This window comes from Schistocerca piceifrons, chromosome 3, assembly GCF_021461385.2.
Source record: "Schistocerca piceifrons isolate TAMUIC-IGC-003096 chromosome 3, iqSchPice1.1, whole genome shotgun sequence".
NCBI classification, from domain to species: Eukaryota; Metazoa; Arthropoda; class Insecta; order Orthoptera; family Acrididae; genus Schistocerca; species Schistocerca piceifrons.
Window position 1 is genome coordinate 944,046,643 of NC_060140.1, and position 22,524 is coordinate 944,069,166.

Below are 22,524 nucleotides of genomic sequence, written 5' to 3' on the forward strand. Positions count from 1 at the left end.
GTCGAGTTGCACTACTACGCCGGGCTAAAGGAGGTCGGCCACGATATTAGGACGCAAATTGGAGGATACACTGAGATACGTCGCTCACAAAGTACAAACCGTTATGACGCTGCGCCTGGGAACGAACATCTCGGTGAAGCTGGTCTGCTGTTCGCTTGCTACTGTCGTATCTACGGAAAATGGATGAACGACTGCGAAACCACGAGCAGGCGAGAAGGGATTGAACGTCCATACCTCATTGCGTAACACGAAGGTCGGAAGTTTGCCCATTACGCAGAATGGGCAGCGATCTGTCGCAGATCTGAAGACAGATCATAATGGTGGTGCAGGCACACTTGTTTCTGAGCACACCGTTTACCGCAAGTTGTTGAACCTCCAGCAGACGACCTTGTTGGGTTCCCAAGTTACTCCAAAAATATCCCCAACTTACCGTCCGATGGACGCAGGTCGGTGGAGGCAGTATTATGTTACAGCGGACATTGAACTGGGTTTTCGTCCGTCCTATGGCTCTGTTGAAGGTACCACTGCAGATGTGGATTGTGTGTTTATTGCTGTGGAAGACCTGTATTCCTTCATCTTTAATGTCTTGCCTGACGGCGGCGACATCTTCCACCACGCTAACTGTCCCGTGTTACAAGGCCAGAATCAAGCTACAGTGGTTTGAGGAGCACGATTGTGAACTCATTTTGATACCTTGGCCACAAAATTAGCACGAGCTCGGTGGAGAATATTTGGTATACTATCGGACAAATTCAAGCCATGCAGAATTGCTGATGTATGCGTTCCAAAGAGTGATAATCATACCATTAAACAGGTGGTCATAGTGCTTTGGGCTATCCCATCAGCGCAACTGCAGATGTTGACTCCATTGTGTGTTCCGTGTGTTTCTTTGAAATGAAATGAAATGTGCGTGTAGCACTGTTGGACGGAGGTCTCATCCCGGGAAGTTGGCCCGCCAGAGTTCATGTACTTTTTTTTTTTCACTCAACTTCCGCGACTCGCACATCACTGATGATGAAATAATTATGAGGGCAACTCACGCGCACCCAGTCCCCAGTGGAGGAAATCCCCGACCTGGCCAGGAATCGACACAGGGCCCGTGATCGAGAGACAGCATCGCGAAGCGCAAGCCCGTGAGCTGCTGACCGTATTGTCGAGGACGGATAGTGAGTAAATCGAATAGACTGACAAAGAAGAGATATTCGCGTTATTTTATCATCAACAGTATCTTGTTTATGAAAAGGGTCACATGCCTCATCCCCTGAACCATTTCAGCTCTTCTTCGTTCTTCACACACATGTTTTACCTCATGGATGGCATTTCGTAACTAGGTTTAACACATTCAACTCTGATATCTATCCTCTTCGACAGCGTAGGTGACCTGATGTTTTGGTTGTAAACGTAAAGAGACTCACATACATATGTCATTTTATACCCCACCCATTAGAGATCGCCGGCCGCGGTGGTCTCGCGGTTCTAGGCACTCAGTCCGGATCCGCGCGACTGCTACGGTCGCAGGTTCGAATCCTGCCTCGGGCATGGATGTGTGTGATGTACTTAGGTTAGTTAGGTTTAAGTAGTTCTAAGTTCTAGGGGACTGATGACCACAGATGTTAAGTCCCATAGTGCTCAGAGCCATTTTGAACCATTAGAGATCAGGAAATAGGCTTCGTTTTATGTATATACGTTCACGTTAGCACTGGTATATTAATGTTTCCAAGAACAAAAAAAAATTCCCCCTCCCCCACTCTCGAAAAACTTTTATATCATGTCACAAATAAAAATAAAAAAATTAACATCACAACTGCATATTTACTTCATATGCAATGACAAAAAATGATGACTTGTAATTCATATGTAATTTACACACGTTGTTGTACACGAAGTCAGACTCTGCAGTCTTTGTATGACATTCTGGTTTCTTTCGTTATCCGCTTCCCAGACTCTTTCTTTCCTTTGCCAAAGCGACCTTTAAAGTAGCACGTGGCGTTTCCTTTGTTGTTCTGGAAGATGACCAAAATTTCTATCCAGGCTAGAGGCTGCTGTTGGTTCCAGTGATCGAATGTCTGCTCCCGCAGCTAACAAGTCCATACTAACTTCCTTTTTACAAGTTCCACTAGAGGTACCTTCTGCTTGGTGACATCCGTGTACAAAATAAAAGCACTCACAGTAGACGTTAGGGAAACGGGAAAGAAGGGTTTTTTCGCCACTTCATTGTGCTTCTCGCAACTGGGTAGTAGCTGTAAATCTGGTTGACACAGTTTATACCAGCCTTGTCCATGTTAGATTACGATGATGTTTGGCTCTAGTGTTCTTACACTTTTCCAAAAATAAAAAGAAGGGAAAAGGCAGAAACTTTAGCTTCCTTGCTTTAAAGCTCGTTGGAAGACATTTCTGTTCTTCATTTCTTCACGAGAGTTTACATGCATACTTATGTCGGCTGCATCAAGAAGGCAAAATACGAACTGCCACAGCTATCATAAGTCGAAAGTCTTGGAGCACATGGGAAAGCACATTCCAGCAAATGTCAAAGCTGCGCGCCGGCCGCTGTGGCCGAGAGGTTCTAGGCGCTTCAGTCCGGCACCGCGCTGCTGCTACGGTCGCAGGTTCGAATCCTGCGTCGGGCATGGATGTGTGTGATGTCCTTAGGTCAGTTAGGTTTAAGTAGTTCTAAGTGTAGGGGACTGATGATCTCAGATGTTAAGCCCCATAGTGCTCAGAGCCATTTGAACCATTTGAAAAGCTGCGCCCTTACGGGATACGGGCGCCGTCCACACGGACGACACACACGCGCCCCTTTGGCATATGGGATTAGAGCCGAAAGTGTTGACAGTCACTCATAAACAGTCTAAGGTCTCGGCTACTCCATTTTCTGCTATTTTCTGTCCCAACTACAAAGCCCATCAACAAATAAATGGAGTATTTCGTTTAATAAGTGGCAGCGCATAATCGTGGGAGTGTATCTGCTAGCTGGACTGGCCAGGACCTCGACACACGGGTTGAGCTGACTCTTGCTGCCGACAGGTACGGCCGACGCCCCCAGCAGCTGCTGTGCCTGTCAGCCCACGTGGTCAGCAGAGTGCTAGTCGTCCTCGCTCCACACGTGCTGCCACTCTTCATCCTGGCCGCATCCCTCGTGTCAGCCGCAACTGGGCCCATGGTGGAATCGGTCTTATCTGTTGGTGAGTGTTAGAAAAAGCTGAGTAACTTTCGCAGCAATCTGAGCAGTACCGGGAAACCTTTATAAAAATTGGGGCATTGTACTCATTCCAGAAACTGGGAGAAGCTCTGTATGAACTTCAAATGCCTGAGCAAAAAAATGCAACACTCTCAAGGTCTACGTTCAGCGCAACTATGGTATAATTTGTGCGTACTAATGGGGTGTAGTATTAGTGAGTCATCTGTCACGGTATTCGACAATCAGATAGTGCTGAGTTTTGGCTCTGCAGGCAGTAACTGTGTTCAGTTTACAGCTGAGTAGTGTTCGCAACCTTCTTCATACGGCATAACCACACTCCACCAACGAGTACGTACTCCTTTTGAACGGCTTCAGCCAATTGAACAGTGTCTCATTTTGAGGATGTGGGAAGCTGGATGGACGAGTACATGGACTCCTGCACACGTTGGGTACAATGTGCCTATGGTGTGTGGATGTTTTCGACAGTGGTCTGGGCAACATTCCCCCACCTGTAGACCGGGTTTTGTACATCTGCACAGGACAGACACATGACAAAATAGACGCATTATGCGAGCTGTGGTGCAAAAATGTTCAAATGTGTGTGAATTCCTAAGGGACCAAACTGCTGAGGTCATCGGTCCCTAGACTTACACACTACTTCAAACTAACTTACGGTAAGAACAACACACACACTCATGCCCGAGGGAGGACTCGAACCTCCGGCAAGAGGGAGCTGCAGTGCACAACCGAACATCATCGAGGGCTGAAATCCAGACACATGTTGCAATGGTGTCTCCTGAGGGCTCAGTGGCAACCGTCTGCTTGCAGCTGGATTAAGGTCACAGTTGCCTTTAGCCATGCTACCACTGACACCATGACACTCCAAGCATGGCTACTCTTGTGTCCCAGGAGAGATGACTGGAGAGATGATTGGCACTCTGTCCGCCCCGGGTAGCTGAATGGTCAGTGTGACGGATTGTCAATCCTCTGGGCCCGGGTTCGATTCCCGGCTGGGCTGGGAATTTTCTCCGCCCAGGGGCTGGGTGTTGTGCTGTCCTCATCATCATCCTATCATTCTCATCGATTGCAGGTCGGCGAAGTGGCGTCAGATTGAAAGACCGGCACCCCGGGAATGGTCTGCCCGACGGGGGCCCTAGACATACCATTAAATATATTAAATAAAATAAATTGGGACTCTGTCGTCTTTAACGATGAGAATAGGTACTGACTGTGTGGGTGATGGAGTATGGCGTAGACCTGGTTAGCTGCCTATTTCTGAGTGCATTCTCCACAACACACATGTCCTGTTCCAGACTTCGTGGTGTGGCAGACACTAGTAAAGCTCGCGGTCACACTTGTTGTTTCTGCAGGGTAAAGTAACCATTGTCCGCTACACTAGACAGGCTACCATTCATGTGCTACTGCCATTTCCTCGACAGAAGGGTGACACGGTTTTCCAGCAGGACAATGCACGGCCAGCAAGGTTACATGATCTGTCGCCAGCTGAGCATGTAAGGACCATACTGGAACTTATTCGTTCTCCAGGGACAGCTAGAACTATTGCCAAACTGCAACAAAAGCCGCAAAATGCTAGATGCAGTCTGTCGCTGGACGCTATTCAACACCTTAATGATCGTTTGCATGCGAGAATACACGGTTGCATTGCCACCAGAGGGTGTAAACTGTGTACTGACGCAACTGTATGTACACCCTTTATTGTGTTATGCGTGTTTCATTTGGTCTGAATTTGTTACCATATTGGCACACAGTCCAACAATGGTGAACTACCTGTCACCTCACTTGTGAATGAAATGACCTTGTCCTTGATAGTGTTGCATTTTTTTCCGCCGAAGATATTCGAAAATGCTATATGAAAGAACCTCTTACAAAGTTCTCAAGTCTGAATCCCAAAATTTTTTTTGGCGATATACTTCATCTTTTTCTACACACACATATATACTCATCAGATAATGTTCTGTCACATCTACTCAAACAGCAACAAATGGTGTTGAATTGTTTTAAAGGTTTCCATAATACGTTTAAGTAGCATCTCCATATTAGGTACGTTTGGCGCAAAAACCAGATGTTCCTGGGGCCCCACAGCAGATAAAATACCCAAAAATCACCTAAACCTGTGTTAACGTCTATAGAGTTACTTTCCACGAGATCAGTGAATAAAAGAATAAACTTTTTGGACCAAAAATACTAACTTTACAGTGCACTGCAAACCTAGCAGCAGCGAAAATAAAGGCAATAAGTATGACAGTAACTCATTTGCAAATCTGTGAAATCAAAGTCTATTACTGAGTAACACTAAATGTTGTGATGTCATCGAAGTGTCACACTCTTCGACTGAGGTTGTCCACTGTGCATGGTGGGTTCTTGCGAGTAAACGTTGCAAGGCACTTTGCATTCGTCGATCGCTCTTGAAACACCCCCCGTTATGTCCTTAATTGGGATTTGTGTGATTTACCAAAGCCGCCAAACAGTTAATTATTATAATTTATGACCATGTGCTTAATGGATGAAAGGCTATCGGTTTTTCGGCTGTGGCTTCAGGGGTATTTCAACCACGTGCGGCTGTTCTGAGACGGAATAGTTAATGATTGAATGTTTGTCTATTATTAAAGACCATAAGGGTTGCAATGTACAAACTGATATCTATTTTCTACTAACACACTAATTCTGAGGCAGTTGCTACCTTCGCCTTTACATGTCTAATTACAGGGATATCTTTTATTGGTTGCTGATTTCAAGTACTTCGTCACACGCAATGATGATGGTTAACATTCACAACAATCCTCACTGCAATCCATGGTTGTTGCTGGCTGACGCGCTTGACGCGAAACACGTAATTCGCCATTCGCGAATCGATATCGATGAGGGTCCACCCCACAACGGTCAGGGGAACGCGCTCATTTTTCATACTCTGCTGAATTTACTGGTTTCTTCTCACTCGATCGCCCATCTTGCCCACCTCTCCAGTACCACTCCTCACTCGTAACTGGTTTCACTGCCTCCTGCAGTGCTCAACAATCGACACCCCTGTCTACTATCGTCCTGACTGTCGGATACTAGCATCTATGTTCGTGGGATCACGGATCCCTTACATCCCCGCCCTAAAAACCTTCTTTGTAGTCTAAGGCCGAAAAGAATAATAGGAAAAAATTATCACAAAGCATATAAATGAAAATGAGGAACATTAGATTCTGATTCACATACTGAAAGTTACAATGTATCACAAATAATACCCTTTTGACTCCGGTAGCAAACTGCCCCTATAGAATCAAAATACAACATCAGTCTATCTTAATTAACACAGCATGGCAAATATTTTTACAAACTTTGTCTTACATTCAATTAACAAAAATCTTCACTTTGAAAGGTTTGTATGGGCCGTTAACTACATATTTGTTACTGGTTAATCTTTTATAGCTTGCAACAGCAAAGACAAGAAGACAAACTAGTTGAATGCCAGCTACCCCTTTGGTATGTCATCCTTTCAGTGTGGTTCCTGCCATCCCTACTACTATCACACTAACTTATAACTCACTTGGTCAACACACATGAAAGTTAAGGAAGAAATTCACAACTTACTCATTTGAGTCTTTAATGCAAGCGAAATTGAATATGAGAACTAAATATAGCACTTATTTTACAATTCCTCATGCCTCTACAGATTAATTCAGAAACCTTAAATGCTCCATTATGGCACTAAATATGTCTTACATAACTATTTACATAGCTAGAACTAATGTGGTCACCCAATGAAAAATTTTAAATTACTAATCATTTCATTTTTCCAAACATTTATACTGCCATGTGTGAATTGTTATCACTAATGAGAGGTACAATATTTCCTGTTATATTGACATTAATCCAAATCTGCTATATGGATATTTATTATTCATTACACAGTGCCAGAATTCTGCTTCTAAAGCTTGGCCATGTATAACTATAATTGACTTGACTCTGATAGCTAATTGGATTACTCATGAGTTACCCTTTCTGTTTTATCAGCATACTTCAGATCAACATGTATACCTACAAATAACTTGCAAACAGATGTTGCTCATGTGCTAAATGACATACTTCAAACATCTCATACTCAATACAGTTCATTACCCAGAACTCCCTCAACTTAACAGCAACTTCAACTGCAAATATATAGATACATACCTTCAACCTATATCAACCCCCATATTCGCTGCAATAACTACATAAAATACTACTCCAGGCTCCTTGGCCTCTCCGTATATCATATTTCACATCATTTATTCGAACAAGTATCTCATCATGTATTTGTTTCTTTGTATGCCTTCCTATTTACAAGCTGATACATTACGTCAGTTCTCTTACAATTGCTTGACCTTTCCATGCCTCATAAAACAACTCCATAAAATTACACAAACTCTTATTTGACCAATTAGCTTCCCACCACATTTTATTAACATTGGCTTTCTCATCTGGTTCTCATTTTATTACTTATGGCACTATTAATTTTGTAATGTATTGACACTAAACTGATTTTTAACTTATTGATTCTTTGACACCTCACTCGCTACAGCAACAGTAACTACTTATCCATATTTTAAGTCAAGTATGAATTTGCTACATGGTTCCTGACTGTATCATTTGGATGACCACTACCTATTTTAACATAAGGATAGAGAAAGATGGTAGAGGAGTGAAAGTTGAAATAAGAAATAAAGTCTCACCCAGCTGAGAGTGTACCAGTCGCCACTTGGTATACCAGCAAAAGAGTTGCTGGCTCCCCACACCTTGTTTAGTTCACTGGGTCTCTTATTTCTTCAATTCGTACGTCATGATCCCTTTGTCTATCTTCTCCCCTCTCATAACTCCTGTCATCATCATCTCTCCCATTATTGTGGCAAAACTATCGAGCATTGCCACAGTTCCTATATCTATTACCCCCACCTCTAATTCTGTAATTTGGTGGGCCATTAAAATGACTTTGATGGTAATTATTTCCTTCTTGGTTCTGATCACGCATCTGGTTGTTTTCCTGTCCACGAATAGTTTCTAATTGTTCCAATACTTCCATTAAAGTATCTTTATCTTTAATCAGCTTTCCGGATAAGTTTTTTGCATCCTGTGACTTAACATCCTTTTAATTGCTGATATCATTATGTCGTCATTCAATGGTTGCTCTATGTTTCATTCAATTCCCATAGATGCTCAGCAAATTCTCTCAAGGTACTTCTGCATATATTAAGGGACTTGCGATGCAGTAAATCTTCAAGTGTTGCACACTGGTGACTTTTGGACCAGTACGTCTTTAAAAACTGTTCCTCAAATTGACTGTAACTGATAACTTCTTCTTTCTTTCTGACGCCCCAGGTGAAAGCTTCACCCTCCATTCTGTCTATTGCGAATATGGGTCTGGATGTACCAATTATCAGCGTTCACTAATGTAACGACCTTGCCCTCCCCTACTGTTAAGGTGGCACTATTTATCTTCCTATCAATCTCTTCCAATTTAGTTTCTAGCTGTTGGACGCCCTCCTGCAGCTGTTTGATCTCATTTGTGATTATATGTTCCACAGCATCCTCTAATTTCACTTGCCCATTTCCCAATTTACCAATATTAACTTAGCACTGCTGTTGTATTTGTACCACATCTTTAATCTGTTGGTGTTGGTGTGTTTCAAATTTTTGTATTCTCCCTTCCAGTTCAGTTTTGATGCCCTTGACGTCTCCCTCAGCTTTTCCACTTATCTCTGCCTTCATATCCCTCATCTCTTCTTGGAGTCGATCTACCTTCACCTGCAGCTTGTCATCTCTCTCCTTAAGAGTTATTCGCATCTGTTCCTGGAATTCCTGCAGTTCTTTCCTTAAGTTTTCTTGGGACATCTCTGCATACTTTTCTTGATTTCTTTGTTTTATTTCTTGATTTCTTCATTTCCTTTCTTGATTTCATCATTTCCTTTAGACATCTCTTCCATGTGCTTGTTGATTACTTGGAGCATCTTGAATATTATTGACTGTGATTCTCCATCCTCTAGACTCAGTTCCTTTCTAATTGGTTTTACTGGTGTCTCGGGGTAACCAGTTCAATGACCCAATGGACTGTCCATTGACATTTCACTATTACCAATTCCCAACTCATCCTTGTCCTCCTGCCCTATCTCCACTTTTCTAACTACTTTCTTCCCAACCTTTTCTTTCAGTTCAGGATCCATTCTAAACTATTTATTTATTTATTTATGCATTTATTTTACCTATTCACTATGCACAGACAAGAAAATAAAATGACCTCCTAGTAACCCAAACACTCACTAATTAACTAATAACTAAATAATCATTGACTGTATTAGATTAAGCCAGGCTGGCAAAATAGACCTCTCCATTGAACACCATAAATTACAAAAAACCTACCCGGATCAAAAATCAATGACTGCATTTATACACAAAATTGCGAAGTAACTACACACAACTTAAACATGCAATAAATAATGCAAATGAGACACTATTCTTTGCTGTACAGTATGAAAACACACGCATATTAGCATACCATGCTTCAGAGCAAATTCGCAAAGAAATGTTAAAAAAATTTATTTTTATATTTTCTGCAACTGACTAATTTAGTTTTAAGTTCTTTCCGCGCTCTGGGGATAGTGCAGTATTAAATAATCTCGCGCCAGCAAATCGTCCTCACTCACCCCTCGACGCTCGTCGAAGTCGCTATGTTTCGACGTTTGAAGTCGCGCTGCTAGTCATGTTGGCGCTGGCTCCTCCGGCGAGGCGGCTGTCAGGCGTGGCGTTGCTGTAGCTGGTGTGGTGCCGTGTGCAAAGCGAAACTCGCGTCGAATCGCGCTGACGCAGTCTCGTAGTTCCGCGCTTGGCGACGGGATGGGGCTGCTTTCACGTATTTCGTTGATTGGCGAGTAGGTGGTGCAGGCGTCGTATACTTCGTGGGTTCGCCACTAGATGTCGTACTCAGCGCCGTGGTTGTTTCTACTTCAGCCACTTGGCTCCGCTGTAGTCACCGGTCAGTGTGGTACACCTCAACTATCGAAATCCTTGCTGTCGTGGCATGTGGACCTTCTTCAGTGCTTCATATGCTTTGGCTACCCGCTCACAGAATCTGGGTGACGTCATCCAACAATTACGCCACAGTCGACACTCGGAAATGAGGTAACAGTTTAAAGGTCCACATCAAATTAAGCGATTTATACCATTTAAAAGATAATTTCGGATACAAAGTCACCCGAGATCATGTTCCTGACACTTTCGTAACGGAATTTTGGCTGTTTCACTCGCGATTATGCACAAACGCGCCTTTATAGAGTATGAATTTTACAGTAATTCACGCAGGTTTTCGTGTCCATACTTCAATATGTTGTTTATTAACTCTGCTTTTGTCACTTAAACTCATAAAAAACAAATTGTTTGCTGTATCTCGGTCACCTTTGCACTGTATTGTCCAAATAATGTGTTTCGTTCCCGCGAATTCTAGTTTCACCATAAATACGTTATATTACACTGTTCCTAGTTGAAACACTCTAATTTTAGTCACGGTAACGACAATACCGGATTAGTCTTGCACTAAAATCGTCCGATAAATGCCAATATCTTTCCACTGAAACCAGAAATGGTGGTTAATAAATCATTGTTTGGATCCGAAGATTGCAACTGTCCTTGGTAAGGGAGCCAAGGTGAAACACCCCCCCCCCCCCACCCCCCAGTTAATTTATGATTATATGACCATGCGCTTAATGGATGAAAGGCTATCAGTTTTTCACTGTGGCTTTCAATCGAGTGCGGCTGTTCTGAGAAGGAATAGTTAATGATTGAAAGTTTTTCTGTTATTAAAGACCATAAAGGTTGTGATCTTCCCCCCATGAACCATGGACCTTGCCGTTGGTGGGGAGGCTTGTGTGCCTCAGCAATACAGATAGCCGTACCGTAGGTGCAACCACAACGGAGGGGTGTCTGTTGAGAGGACAGACAAACACGTGGTTCCTGAAGAGGGGCAGCAGCCTTTTCAGTAGTTGCAGGGGCAACAGTCTGGATGATTGACTGATCTGGCCATGTAACAATAAGCAAAACGTCCTTACTGTGCTGGTACTGTGAACGGCTGAAAGCAAGGGGAAACTACAGCCGTAATTTTTCCCGAGGGCATGCAGCTTTACTGTATGGTTAATGATGATGGCGTCCTCTTGGGTAAAATATTCCAGAGGTAAAATGGTCCCCCATTCGGATCTCCGGGTGGGGACTACTCAAGAGGACATCGTTATCAGGAGAAAGAAAACTGGCGTTCTACAGATCGGAGCACGGAGATGGGACCTGGGTAAACTGACTAAACCAGAGGTTGTAGAGAGTTTCAGGGAGAGCATAAGGGAACAAATGGCCAGAATGGGGGGAAGAAATACAGTAGAAGAAGAATGGGTAGCTTTGAGGGATGAAGTAGTGAAGGCAGAAGAGGATCAAGTAGGTAAAAAGACGAGGGCTAGTAGAAATCCTTGGGTAACAGAAGAAATATTGAATTTAATTGATGAAAGGAGAAAATACAAAAATGCAGTAAATGAAGCAGGCAAAAAGGAATCCAAACGTCTCAAAAATGAGATCGACAGGAAGTGCAAAATGGCTAAGCAGGGATGGCTAGAGGATAAATGTAAGGATAAACAGGCTTAAGGGTAAGATAGATACTGCCTACAGAAAAATTAAAGAGACCCTTGGAGAAAAGAGAACCACTTGTATGAATATCAAGAGCTCAGATGGAAACACAGTTCTAAGCAAAGAAGGGAAAGCTGAAAGGTGGAAGGAGTATATAGAGGGTCTATACAAAGGCGATGTACTTGAGGACAATGTTATGGAAATGGAAGAGGATGTAGATGAAGATGAAATGGGAGATATGATACTGCGTGAAGAGTTCGACAGAGCACTGAAAGACCTGAGTCGAAACAAGGCCCCGGGAGTAGACAACATTACATTAGAACTACTGACGGCCTTGGGAGGGCCAATCCTGACAAAACTCTACCATCTGGTGAGCAAGATGTATAAGACAGGCGAAATATCCTCAGACGTCAAGAAGAATATAATAATTCCAATCCCAAAGAAAGCAGGTGTTGACAGATGTGAAAATTACCGAACTATCAGTTTAATAAGTAACGGCTGCAAAATACTAACGCGAATTCTTTACAGACGAATGCAAAAACTAGTAGAAGCCGACCTTGGGGAAGATTAGTTTGGATTCCGTAGAAGTATTGGAACATGTGAGGCAATACTGACCCTACGGTTTATCTTAGAAGCTAGATTAAGGAAAGGCAAACCTACGTTTCTAGCATTTGTAGACTTAGTGAAAGCTTCTGTCAATGTTGCCAGGAATACTGTCTTTCAAATTCTGAAGGTGGCAAGGGGAAAATACAGGGAGGGAAAGGCTATTTACAATTTGCACAGGAACCAGATGGCAGCTATAAGAGTCGAGGGGCATGAAAGGGAAGCAGTGGTTGGGAAGGGAATGAGACAGGGTTGTAGCCTATCCCCGATGTTATTCAATCTGTATATTGAGCAAGCAGTGAAGGAAATAAAAGAAAAATTCGGAGTAGGTATTAAAATCCATGGAGAAGAAATAATAACTTTGAAGTTCGTCGATGACATTGTAATTCTACCGGAGACAACAAAGGACTTGGTAGAGCAGTTGAACGGAATGGACAGTGTCATGAAAGGAGGGTATAAGATGAACATCAACAAAAGCAAAACGAGGATAATGGTATGTAGTCGAATTAAGTCGGGTGATGCTCAGGGAATTAGATTAGGAAATGAGACACTTAAAGTAGTAAAGGAATTTTGCTATTTGGGGAGCAAAATAACTGATGGTGGTCGAAGTAGAGAAGGTATCAAATGTAGATTGGCAATGGCAAGGAAAGCGATTGTGAAGAAGAGAAATTTGTTAACATCGAGTATTGATTTAAGTGTCAGGAAGTCGTTTCTGAAAGTATTTGTATGGAGTGTAGCCATGTATGGAAGTGAAACATGGACGATAACTAGTTTGGACAAGAAGAGAATAGAAGCTTTCGAAATGTGGTGCTACGGAAGAATGCTGAAGATTAGATGGGTAGATCATATAACTGATGAGGAGGTATTGAATAGGATTGGGGAGAAGAAAAGTTTGTGGGACAACTTAACTTGAAGAAGGGATCGGTTGGTAGGACATGTTCTGAGGCATCAAGGGATCACCAGGAGGGCTGCGTGGAGGGTAGAAATCGTAGAGGGAGACCAAGAGATGAATAGACTAAACAGATTCAGAAGGATGTAGGTTGCAGTAGGTACTGGGAGATGAAGAAGCTTGCACAGGATAGAGTAGCATGGAGAGCTGCATCAAACCAGTCTCAGGACTGAAGACCACAACAACAACATGTATGAACTAATATGACTACTGTTTAAAAAAACATGCGGGGTTCGGTCCACTGATTAACCGATGACGGAGCTTGCATGCAGACCACATGACCACCGTCATATCATGTTCAGGGTGGCTGCGCACGGGGACATCACTAACGCGTAAGGCGTCTCTTGCAGTTTTCTCGAAATTGTCTAAGTAGTACGCCTTACTATTTACACATTACGTTGTCCTAATGAACTACTGAAAGTATACAAACTTTGAAATACACCACGTTACGAATGTCGTGGCTGCGGCGGGTCCCGGTTTAATTTCTCGTGTCTACTCGTCGTTGTCTGCAAATTAAAATTCACCTACCTGAGAACGGCGTCTGCTCGATGTCCAGTCACTCGGCAACGTAGGTACTTACAAGATGATGTAAAATCAGTGTCGATAAAAAGCACCACCTAATATCTACAATTACTGAGGCCGCGGAACTCTAGTTATGAAAGAAAGATGCGTAGAAATACTGTCGTGCAACTTTATCAGGCAGTAAGAAAACGGATTGGCTTCTGGAAAATAATGTCCGGAATTTCCTCACAATAATGCTCATTTTGCCCTTGATAACCAAAGAAAAGGTACTGTTCAGTCCATATTTAAACTATTGGCTATTGCTATTTCCTTCCAGTTCACGATTCATACACAAATTTCACACGCACAGCAGCCATAAATCTGTCCAAACCCGACCCAAATTAAACAACTTTTTCACAGTCAATAATTTCACCACTAATAAGAGTTATTACATTCGGTCCTTCTTGTGGATTTCTAAGAAAAGAACTGATCGACAAAAATGCTCAGTAGTTGGATACTGAAACACGCCACGCAGATTCTATGAAGGCCAATATTTCACACGCGAATATCTGTCCAACAGATTTAGTCAAAACCTCTGAAATTTCGCCAAGCAGTCCTCAACAACAACTGCTGTCGACTTAGCTCACCAATAACTCAAACACTAAGTAATTCGTCATCTTACACATTAATTTTACTGGCACTAGTAACATGACCGTCCACGTTCAAAGCTAGCGAGCGACTTCCTTCTTCCATCCTCCCTCCCAGTATAACTATCAGGTAACCAGCGGTAACCGTCTCAACTCTGATTGGCTCACCATATTGACTGCCAATCAGAATACTCGCTGGTGATCATACTTGGGCCATAACTTGTCTGCACCAATCGTTATACACAGACGCATTTGCGTCAATCTGACATACAAATATTATAGTAATGTTTAATAAACGAAAACGAAAAGACAGTAATTCCGGAAATATTATTTAGATACAGATTTTACTCCAGCTGACTTTCTGTCTGCTCTGTTACAATAGCAATCACACCTAGACATACGTCATCAGCAAAGGGGATAAATCCCCAGGATCATTTTCTCACAACAGGCTTGTGTAACTCTTCCACGTTACTTAAGACGGTATACAATGTAATATTGAAATCTGACGAATGTCCCACGTACACACTCTCATTTACTCACAGGCTCACGTAACACATAATAAAATAAATATTGATTTTTGATAGTTCTTTCTGAAGTTGTTCTAGATTTCATACTACAAGAATTGTAAGGTATTTGAAATTTTTAAAATAAATTTCAATTAAACGATTCTATAGCCAGATACTTCAGGTGAGTATTCAAATTGACAACCAAAAACAAGTCATAATTGTTCCCAGGTGAATTTCCTTTCTTAACCTTTAAATATAACACTTATTAGAATATACACAAACATAACCTTGGGGTGTCATGGACCCCAATGTATTTCTTCTTATATTTATCACAGTTTTGAAATTTTTGAAAATATTTTGTTTACATATTTCTCATGAACATTTAATCGTGCTGAAACAATTTTTGGTTGGAAAACCTATCTTTTCGAATTTTAGTGGCAATTTTCAAAAGATGTCACATTCTTATTTACTAAAACATATTGATTTCCAAAAAAATAAATGAAATTTGAAATTTTAAAAACTGGATTGAATCTACTTATATTTTCAGAAAGTACACAAAAAGTAGAATAACTTAGTGTTTTTGAAAAAGTGGAAGCATTTAAAGATTTTCTTATAATACCACACAAAAAAGATACTTTTTACTATGAAAATTACCCAAATCCTCTTACATCACAGCCATAGGCTCTTATAAAATAGGTATAAATTGAAAACCAATTAAATCTGTTACCAGGACTTTTATTTACACACTATAAACTACATATATTTCACATAATATTAAATAAATTTCTAGATTATTAAATTCTAACAAAATTAATTAACCATTAAGTGAAAAATGTAAGAAAAATTGATTATTTGCCTTGAAGTGGTTTGTGTCCTTTTTCTACTCCGTACAATCTCTGCAAACCATTGCACGATGTTCCTCATACACATCAGATCGGTGTGATGAACAGAGGAGTCTCGTTTCCCGATCTCTTGCTCGAGGGCAGAAGGAGCAGCTTTGTTTTCTGGGTGGCTCGCCGTCATTTGCAACTAGACGTTCTGCTGGAATCTGCACTATTCCCCGAATAGCAAGTTTGATTCCTCTCTGAATCGTAGATTTTCCAGTTGTTGATAGAGCCATGGTTTTATCAAGTTCTTTGCCAATATCTACAAATACTTCCTTTGGCTGAGTTTAGGATTTTTTGCATTCAAAAGGTACAAAACCATGGAGTTGACGACACATTCATCCATCATCCCGAAAAAAGTCTTAACGGCCAACGTTTCGTTCTCTGGCTGACACTGTAACCATGGCACAATTTGTCAAAAGTATCAGTCCCTCCTTTAGTTGAGTTATAGACAAGAACTATTTCGGGTTTCTTGGTCTCCGCATCTACATTTGCATTGTGATGCATTGTCGAGAGCAAAATAACATTGTTATTCTCTTTTGGGCTATGGGAAACTAAGGTCTTGTTATGGTCGAAAGCGAATAACGATTCTCCTTTAGGTTTAGATTGCAAAAATTTTGCAGGTGTCTCAGTTATGTTAGCCCTCATTGTTCCAACCATTGTTAGTTTGTGGTCGACAAGCATTTTGTTGAACAACGGGACGGACGTGAACCAGTTGTCTGTCGTAATATTACGATTTGTCCCTTATATTGGCTCAGATAGCTTTCTCACGTAATACATGGGTACTGGTTCACTGTTCAGTGTTTCTGCTTTTCCAATGTAAGGAATTGCGTTTTACATGTAACTGGTCTTACAATCATTCAGCATAACTACTTTCAAGCCATACCTGCCTTTTTTTGATTTCATGTATACCCTGAATCCACATCGACCACGAAAGCCTAGAAGTTGTTCATCAATGGTGCAGTGCTGAAATGGTGTGCAATAAGCACGACAGTGTTCCACAAAAGTGTCCCACAAATATCGTATCGCAGCCAAACCATCATCTCTTATTCTCTCTTGCCTAGTGACTTTGTCATCAAAGCAGAAGCAAGTACTTATAAAGCGAAATCGAGGTAAGGACATAGTAGCTCTGTAAATAGAAAACCCCAACTCAGTTGACCAAAGTTCTTTTAAATTACTTTTTGAATCTTTGCGCACACCAGCCAAGTACAAAAGCCCTATGTACGCAGTCATTTCGTTTTTACATGTATTCCGCTGATATGACTGCCTTACAATGTTACATACTTGCCTATTTCTTCATTAGTTCGCATGGTTATCTCTTCTAGCATCGCGTCCTCAATTAGAAGCTTCCAAGCATTTTCAGGTGTTCCCACCTCTTTAGCAGCTTTCTTAGACCAAGTAAATGCGTTACCAGGTTTCTTTCTGCAACTCTTCCACGGCGTACTGGCTCTTTGGCGGACCAAACATATGGCGTCTTTTTGTTCCTACCCTGAATCAGATGTCTATTTCGTTGGTGTTCCTCATTTTCCCTGTTATCATCTTCTTCACCATCTTGTTGACTAACTGCATTTTCTACACTCCTGGAAATGGAAAAAAGAACACATTGACACCGGTGTGTCAGACCCACCACACTTGCTCCGGACACTGCGAGAGGGCTGTACAAGCAATGATCACACGCACGGCACAGCGGACACACCAGGAACCGCGGTGTTGGCCGTCGAATGGCGCTAGCTGCGCAGCATTTGTGCACCGCCGCCGTCAGTGTCAGCCAGTTTGCCGTGGCATACGGAGCTCCATCGCAGTCTTTAACACTGGTAGCATGCCGCGACAGCGTGGACGTGAACCGTATGTGCAGTTTACGGACTTTGAGCGAGGGTGTATAGTGGGCATGCGGGAGGCCGGGTGGACGTACCGCCGAATTGCTCAACACGTGGGGCGTGAGGTCTCCACAGTACATCGATGTTGTCACCAGTGGTCGGCGGAAGGTGCACGTGCCCGTCGACCTGGGACCGGACCGCAGCGACGCACGGATGCACGCCAAGACCGTAGGATCCTACGCAGTGCCGTAGGGGACCGCACCGCCACTTCCCAGCAAATTAGGGACACTGTTGCTCCTGAGGTATCGGCGAGGACCATTCGCAACCGTCTCCATGAAGCTGGGCTACGGTCCCGCACACCGTTAGGCCGTCTTCCGCTCACGCCCCAACATCGTGCAGCCCGCCTCCAGTGGTGTCGCGACAGGCGTGAATGGAGGGTCGAATGGAGACGTGTCGTCTTCAGCGATGAGAGTCGCTTCTGCCTTGGTGCCAATGATGGTCGTATGCGTGTTTGGCGCCGTGCAGGTGAGCGCCACAATCAGGACTGCATACGACCGAGGCACACAGGGCCAACACCCGGCATGATGGTGTGGGGAGCGATCTCCTACACTGGCCGTACACCACTGGTGATCGTCGAGGGGACACTGAATAGTGCACGGTACATCCAAACCGTCATCGAACCCATCGTTCTACCATTCCTAGACCGGCAAGGGAACTTCCTGTTCCAACAGGACAGTGCACGTCCGCATGTATCCCGTGCCACCCAACGTGCTCTAGAAGGTGTAAGTCAACTACCCTGGCCAGCAAGATCTCCGGATCTGTCCCCCATTGAGCATGTTTGGGACTGGATGAAGCGTCGTCTCACGCGGTCTGCACGTCCAGCACGAACGCTGGTCCAACTGAGGCGCCAGGTGGAAATGGCATGGCAAGCCGTTCCACAGGACTACATCCAGCATCTCTACGATCGTCTCCATGGGAGAATAGCAGCCTGCATTGCTGCGAAAGGTGGATATACACTGTACTAGTGCCGACATTGTGCATGCTCTGTTGCCTGTGTCTATGTGCCTGTGGTTCTGTCAGTGTGATCATGTGATGTATCTGACCCCAGGAATGTGTCAATAAAGTTTCCCCTTCCTGGGACAATGAATTCACGGTGTTCTTATTTCAATTTCCAGGAGTGTATTTCACGAGGCTCACCACTATTCAGCGTATCATTAGGTTCACTAGCAACCAGTTCATCATCGAAATCGTCATCTTCAAGAACGACATCTGGATCGGAATCAGTATCATCAACAAATAGGCTTTCTCAATCTTCTTCCTCACTTGCTTCTAACAAAGCTAGAATTAAGTCTGGCCTATCACGTACATTTTCTACCATTTTGTTAGTAGAAGCTGATGAAAGTCAAACGTAAACAGAATTTACATAGGAGTGGAATATCCCTACCTTCTGTTTTCAAAGAGAAATAACTTAAAAAGGAAAGGGTGGGGTCCGCTGGACCCCAGCGTTATTTTTAAAGGTTAAGTGTAGTTTTTCTAACTTTAAAGTAAATTTTTCTGTCTCCAAAAATATGCCCGCTAGAAAGCTGAGATTTACACACCACCTTTCTATTAATAACAAAGTGCAGTATACAAATTTTGAAAGCGATTACACAAAAACTACTATCCTTTATTTAGATTCTTATAGGTGGTGAATGTACGCGTTCAGTAAGAGACATTGAATAGCTTTCCCACGGCAGGCACTGTTACATGCACGTGTGTCTCCTGGGTAGGCCGCTAGATGTCAGCCCCCGAAGTTATGTACAGCAAGCTATCCTTAAACACCGGTTCGCTCGGAACAACTTGCCACGCTACAGTGGCCTGCCCTTGTATCTTTAAATGCAGATTAAGTGCAATGTAAAAGCCAGTCTCGTAAATGGTCAGTCTATTAGCCATAATTTCCTTGATATTATATGTGATTTATAAGTCAGCTGACTTAGAAATATATCGCACATGTGACCGATGTTACATGTCAAGAAATAAACCAAAACTCCTGAAAACTGTTGGCAACAGGCTGCAAACGAAATAACAGTTTCAATGTGAATAACATTCTTAGTACAATCGGCGAAGAACAGGTGCCCTTGCCTAAGTAAATTCTTCTCGTTTGCAGTTTTAGGCTTTCATTAAAAGTTAGTTATTGTGGAACCATACATACTGCTATGGTGTCTGTCCCGCAAGTAAATTATCGAAACGTCACAGGAACATCTTTGAAGTGAAGTCTGTATTATTTGATACCGAAGACTGAAAGCATATGATGACGTTTTCCCGTGTTTCAGGCGTGGAGCTAACTGACATCAAGCACCGCACTGTGATCAACTGCTACGCATCCTGCAGCATGGCCGCTGGAGTGATGCTCGCTGGTCTGGTGTCTTGGGCGCTGCCCAATTGGAACTACTCCATCTCGGTTGCCGCCCTCAGTTGTTTTGCGCTGTTCTTCTTCTTCAGGTAATGCACGCAAAATAAACGATACATGAGGATGCGTAAAGTTACAATGAATATTAAAATTTTATGTTTTTGACCTAAATGAACAACGGACGACGAATATATACAGGTTGTGTTTAGTCAGCGTGTCTTGTCTACGAGCCGAGCCGAAGTTCGCCAGGAGATGAGTTTTACGAGCGAAGTGTGTAGAAAGCACGCAGCGAGATACGTGGAGCGTTCGAGCGTCTCGTATCACTGTACAATCGAGTGGTCCATTGTTGCGGTTGTGACGTGGGATATTGTTCACAATTAATAATGTGCAGGGATCGAAGATCTGTTGGTGTTGGGTATTCCCAGGCTGCTGTTGCGTACGTCATCAGCCATGTAATGAGAGTTATATAGAAGTACTAGCCACACCCCTATTCAAATACTTTGGCTGTTGAGCATTCTGTAGAATTAGAAAAGTCTGACTTGAGCTCTGGTTTCAGCCCCCCCCCCCCCCCCCCCCCCCGCAGCCCCGTAGTGCAACTAAAGGCCGACGAGGCAGCTAATTCTTACAGAGAAATACAGGGTGTTTAGAAAAGGACTCCCTGATTTCAAAATTAAATATCTCGAAAACAAAGATCAAATAGAGGAATGCAGTAAACGGCATGTTTATTGTGAAAGCTGTAAGAAGTTTATACAGCAGTTTGAAATAATAGTTACAAAAGCTGCTAACAGATGGCGCTGTAATCGTCATACGTAATGCCAGATATAAATAGTGATCCGAAGCCCAGAGCGATCAGTTCAACTATTGAAACGTGAAAGGAGATTAGCGTACCGAAGGAAGAGATTAAAACCATGTACTCCACTGAACAACGCGTTTTTCTGGTGCTAGAGTACCACAGGTTAGAAGAGAGTCCTACGGCAACAAGGCGAAGTTTTCAAGCACGATTTAATGTGCTTTAATGCACCCGATGCGAAAATCATTCGTACGCTCTTCGCAAAATTTCGACGAACAGGCAGCGTAACTGATGATCTAGTGCGGCATGTTGGCCGCAAGGAAACCGCAGTTACGCCTGAAAATATCGCCACAGTTTCTGGAATTATTCAGCGAAATCCAATGTCATCCGTCCGTAGAATTGTATCTGAGACTGGTTTGAAGCGTTCCAGCACGCAGAAAATACTGAAGAAAGAGCCTACACATGTTTCCATTCAAAATTCAAACGCTCCAGGCCATACTCGTACGAGCTGTGCAACAAAGGGTTGCCTTTGCTAATCAGATGCTCACAATGATTGATAGTGAAGGATTTGATGTTGTCTGCATCTGGTTTACAGATGAAGCACACTTCCACCTGAATGGATTCGTGAATAAGCAGAACTGGCGATTTTGGGGTTCCGAAAAGCCATATTGGTGTGAAGCGAAACCCCCGTATTCTCCTAAAGTTGCTGTGTGGGCTGCAGTATGCAGCAGATGCATTATTGGCCCTTTTTTCATTCGAGAAACGGTCACTGGTGCACGTTACGTTGCAATTTTGGAACAATTTGTCGCCACACAGCAAGCGTTAAAGGATCGACCATGTACTGAATTGTTTATGCAAGATGGAGCTCGACCACATCGGTCCGGACAAGTGTTTCGCTTTCTTGAGGAATACTTCGGGAATCGAGTCATTGCTTTGGAATATCCCAAATTTACTGGTGCAGGCATGGATTGGCCTCCATATTCGCCGGATTTGACTCCCTGTGACCTTTTTTTTTTGTGGGGCACAGTGAAAGACATGGTCTACCCGAAGCATCCCGCCACGCTGGACGAGCTTGAATCGGCGATCTCTGTGGCATGTGAATCCATTTCGGTTGAGACACTACGAAATGTGATGGCGAATTTCATTCTTCGTTTCCGCCACCTCTGTAGTGCCAATGGTGAACATTTTGAAAACATTGTGATGTGATTGTTTGCAAAGATTGTTTTCGTACGATTATTTCACTTATGTATGCTGATATGAGCTGTACAGCGTACAGCGCCATCTGTTAGCAGCTTTTGTAACTATTATTTCAAACTGCTGTATAAACTTCTTACAGATTTCACAATAAACATACCATTTACTGCATTCCTCTATCGATCTTTGTTTTCGAGATAATTAATTTTGAAATCAGGGAGCCCTTTTCTGGACACCCTGTATGTGTCTAATGTAATTTATCTACACTGTCTGTGGTTGTGCAATGGGGAGGATTGGGGGGGGGGGGGAGGGGGAAGGATCTGCTTGTGAATATAATTAACTTCCACTTACTAAACTCATCATTTCTCCAGCCAAAGCCTGAGAGTTTTCAATGCTGTCTGTAGGCTGAGATGATGTTTGATAATG

At 42.9% G+C, this 22,524-nt stretch overlaps 1 protein-coding gene across 1 annotated transcript in view; it reads left to right on the forward strand.

Moving 5' to 3' along the window:
• LOC124789719 (solute carrier family 22 member 7-like) overlaps positions 1-22,524 on the forward strand; it is a 154,953-nt gene that overhangs the window by 67,960 nt on the left and 64,469 nt on the right. The window contains exons 4-5 of the mRNA XM_047257170.1: positions 3,025-3,182; positions 20,038-20,206. Of these exons, the coding sequence (XP_047113126.1) occupies positions 3,025-3,182; positions 20,038-20,206 (327 nt within the window). The remainder of the gene's footprint in view (positions 1-3,024; positions 3,183-20,037; positions 20,207-22,524) is intronic.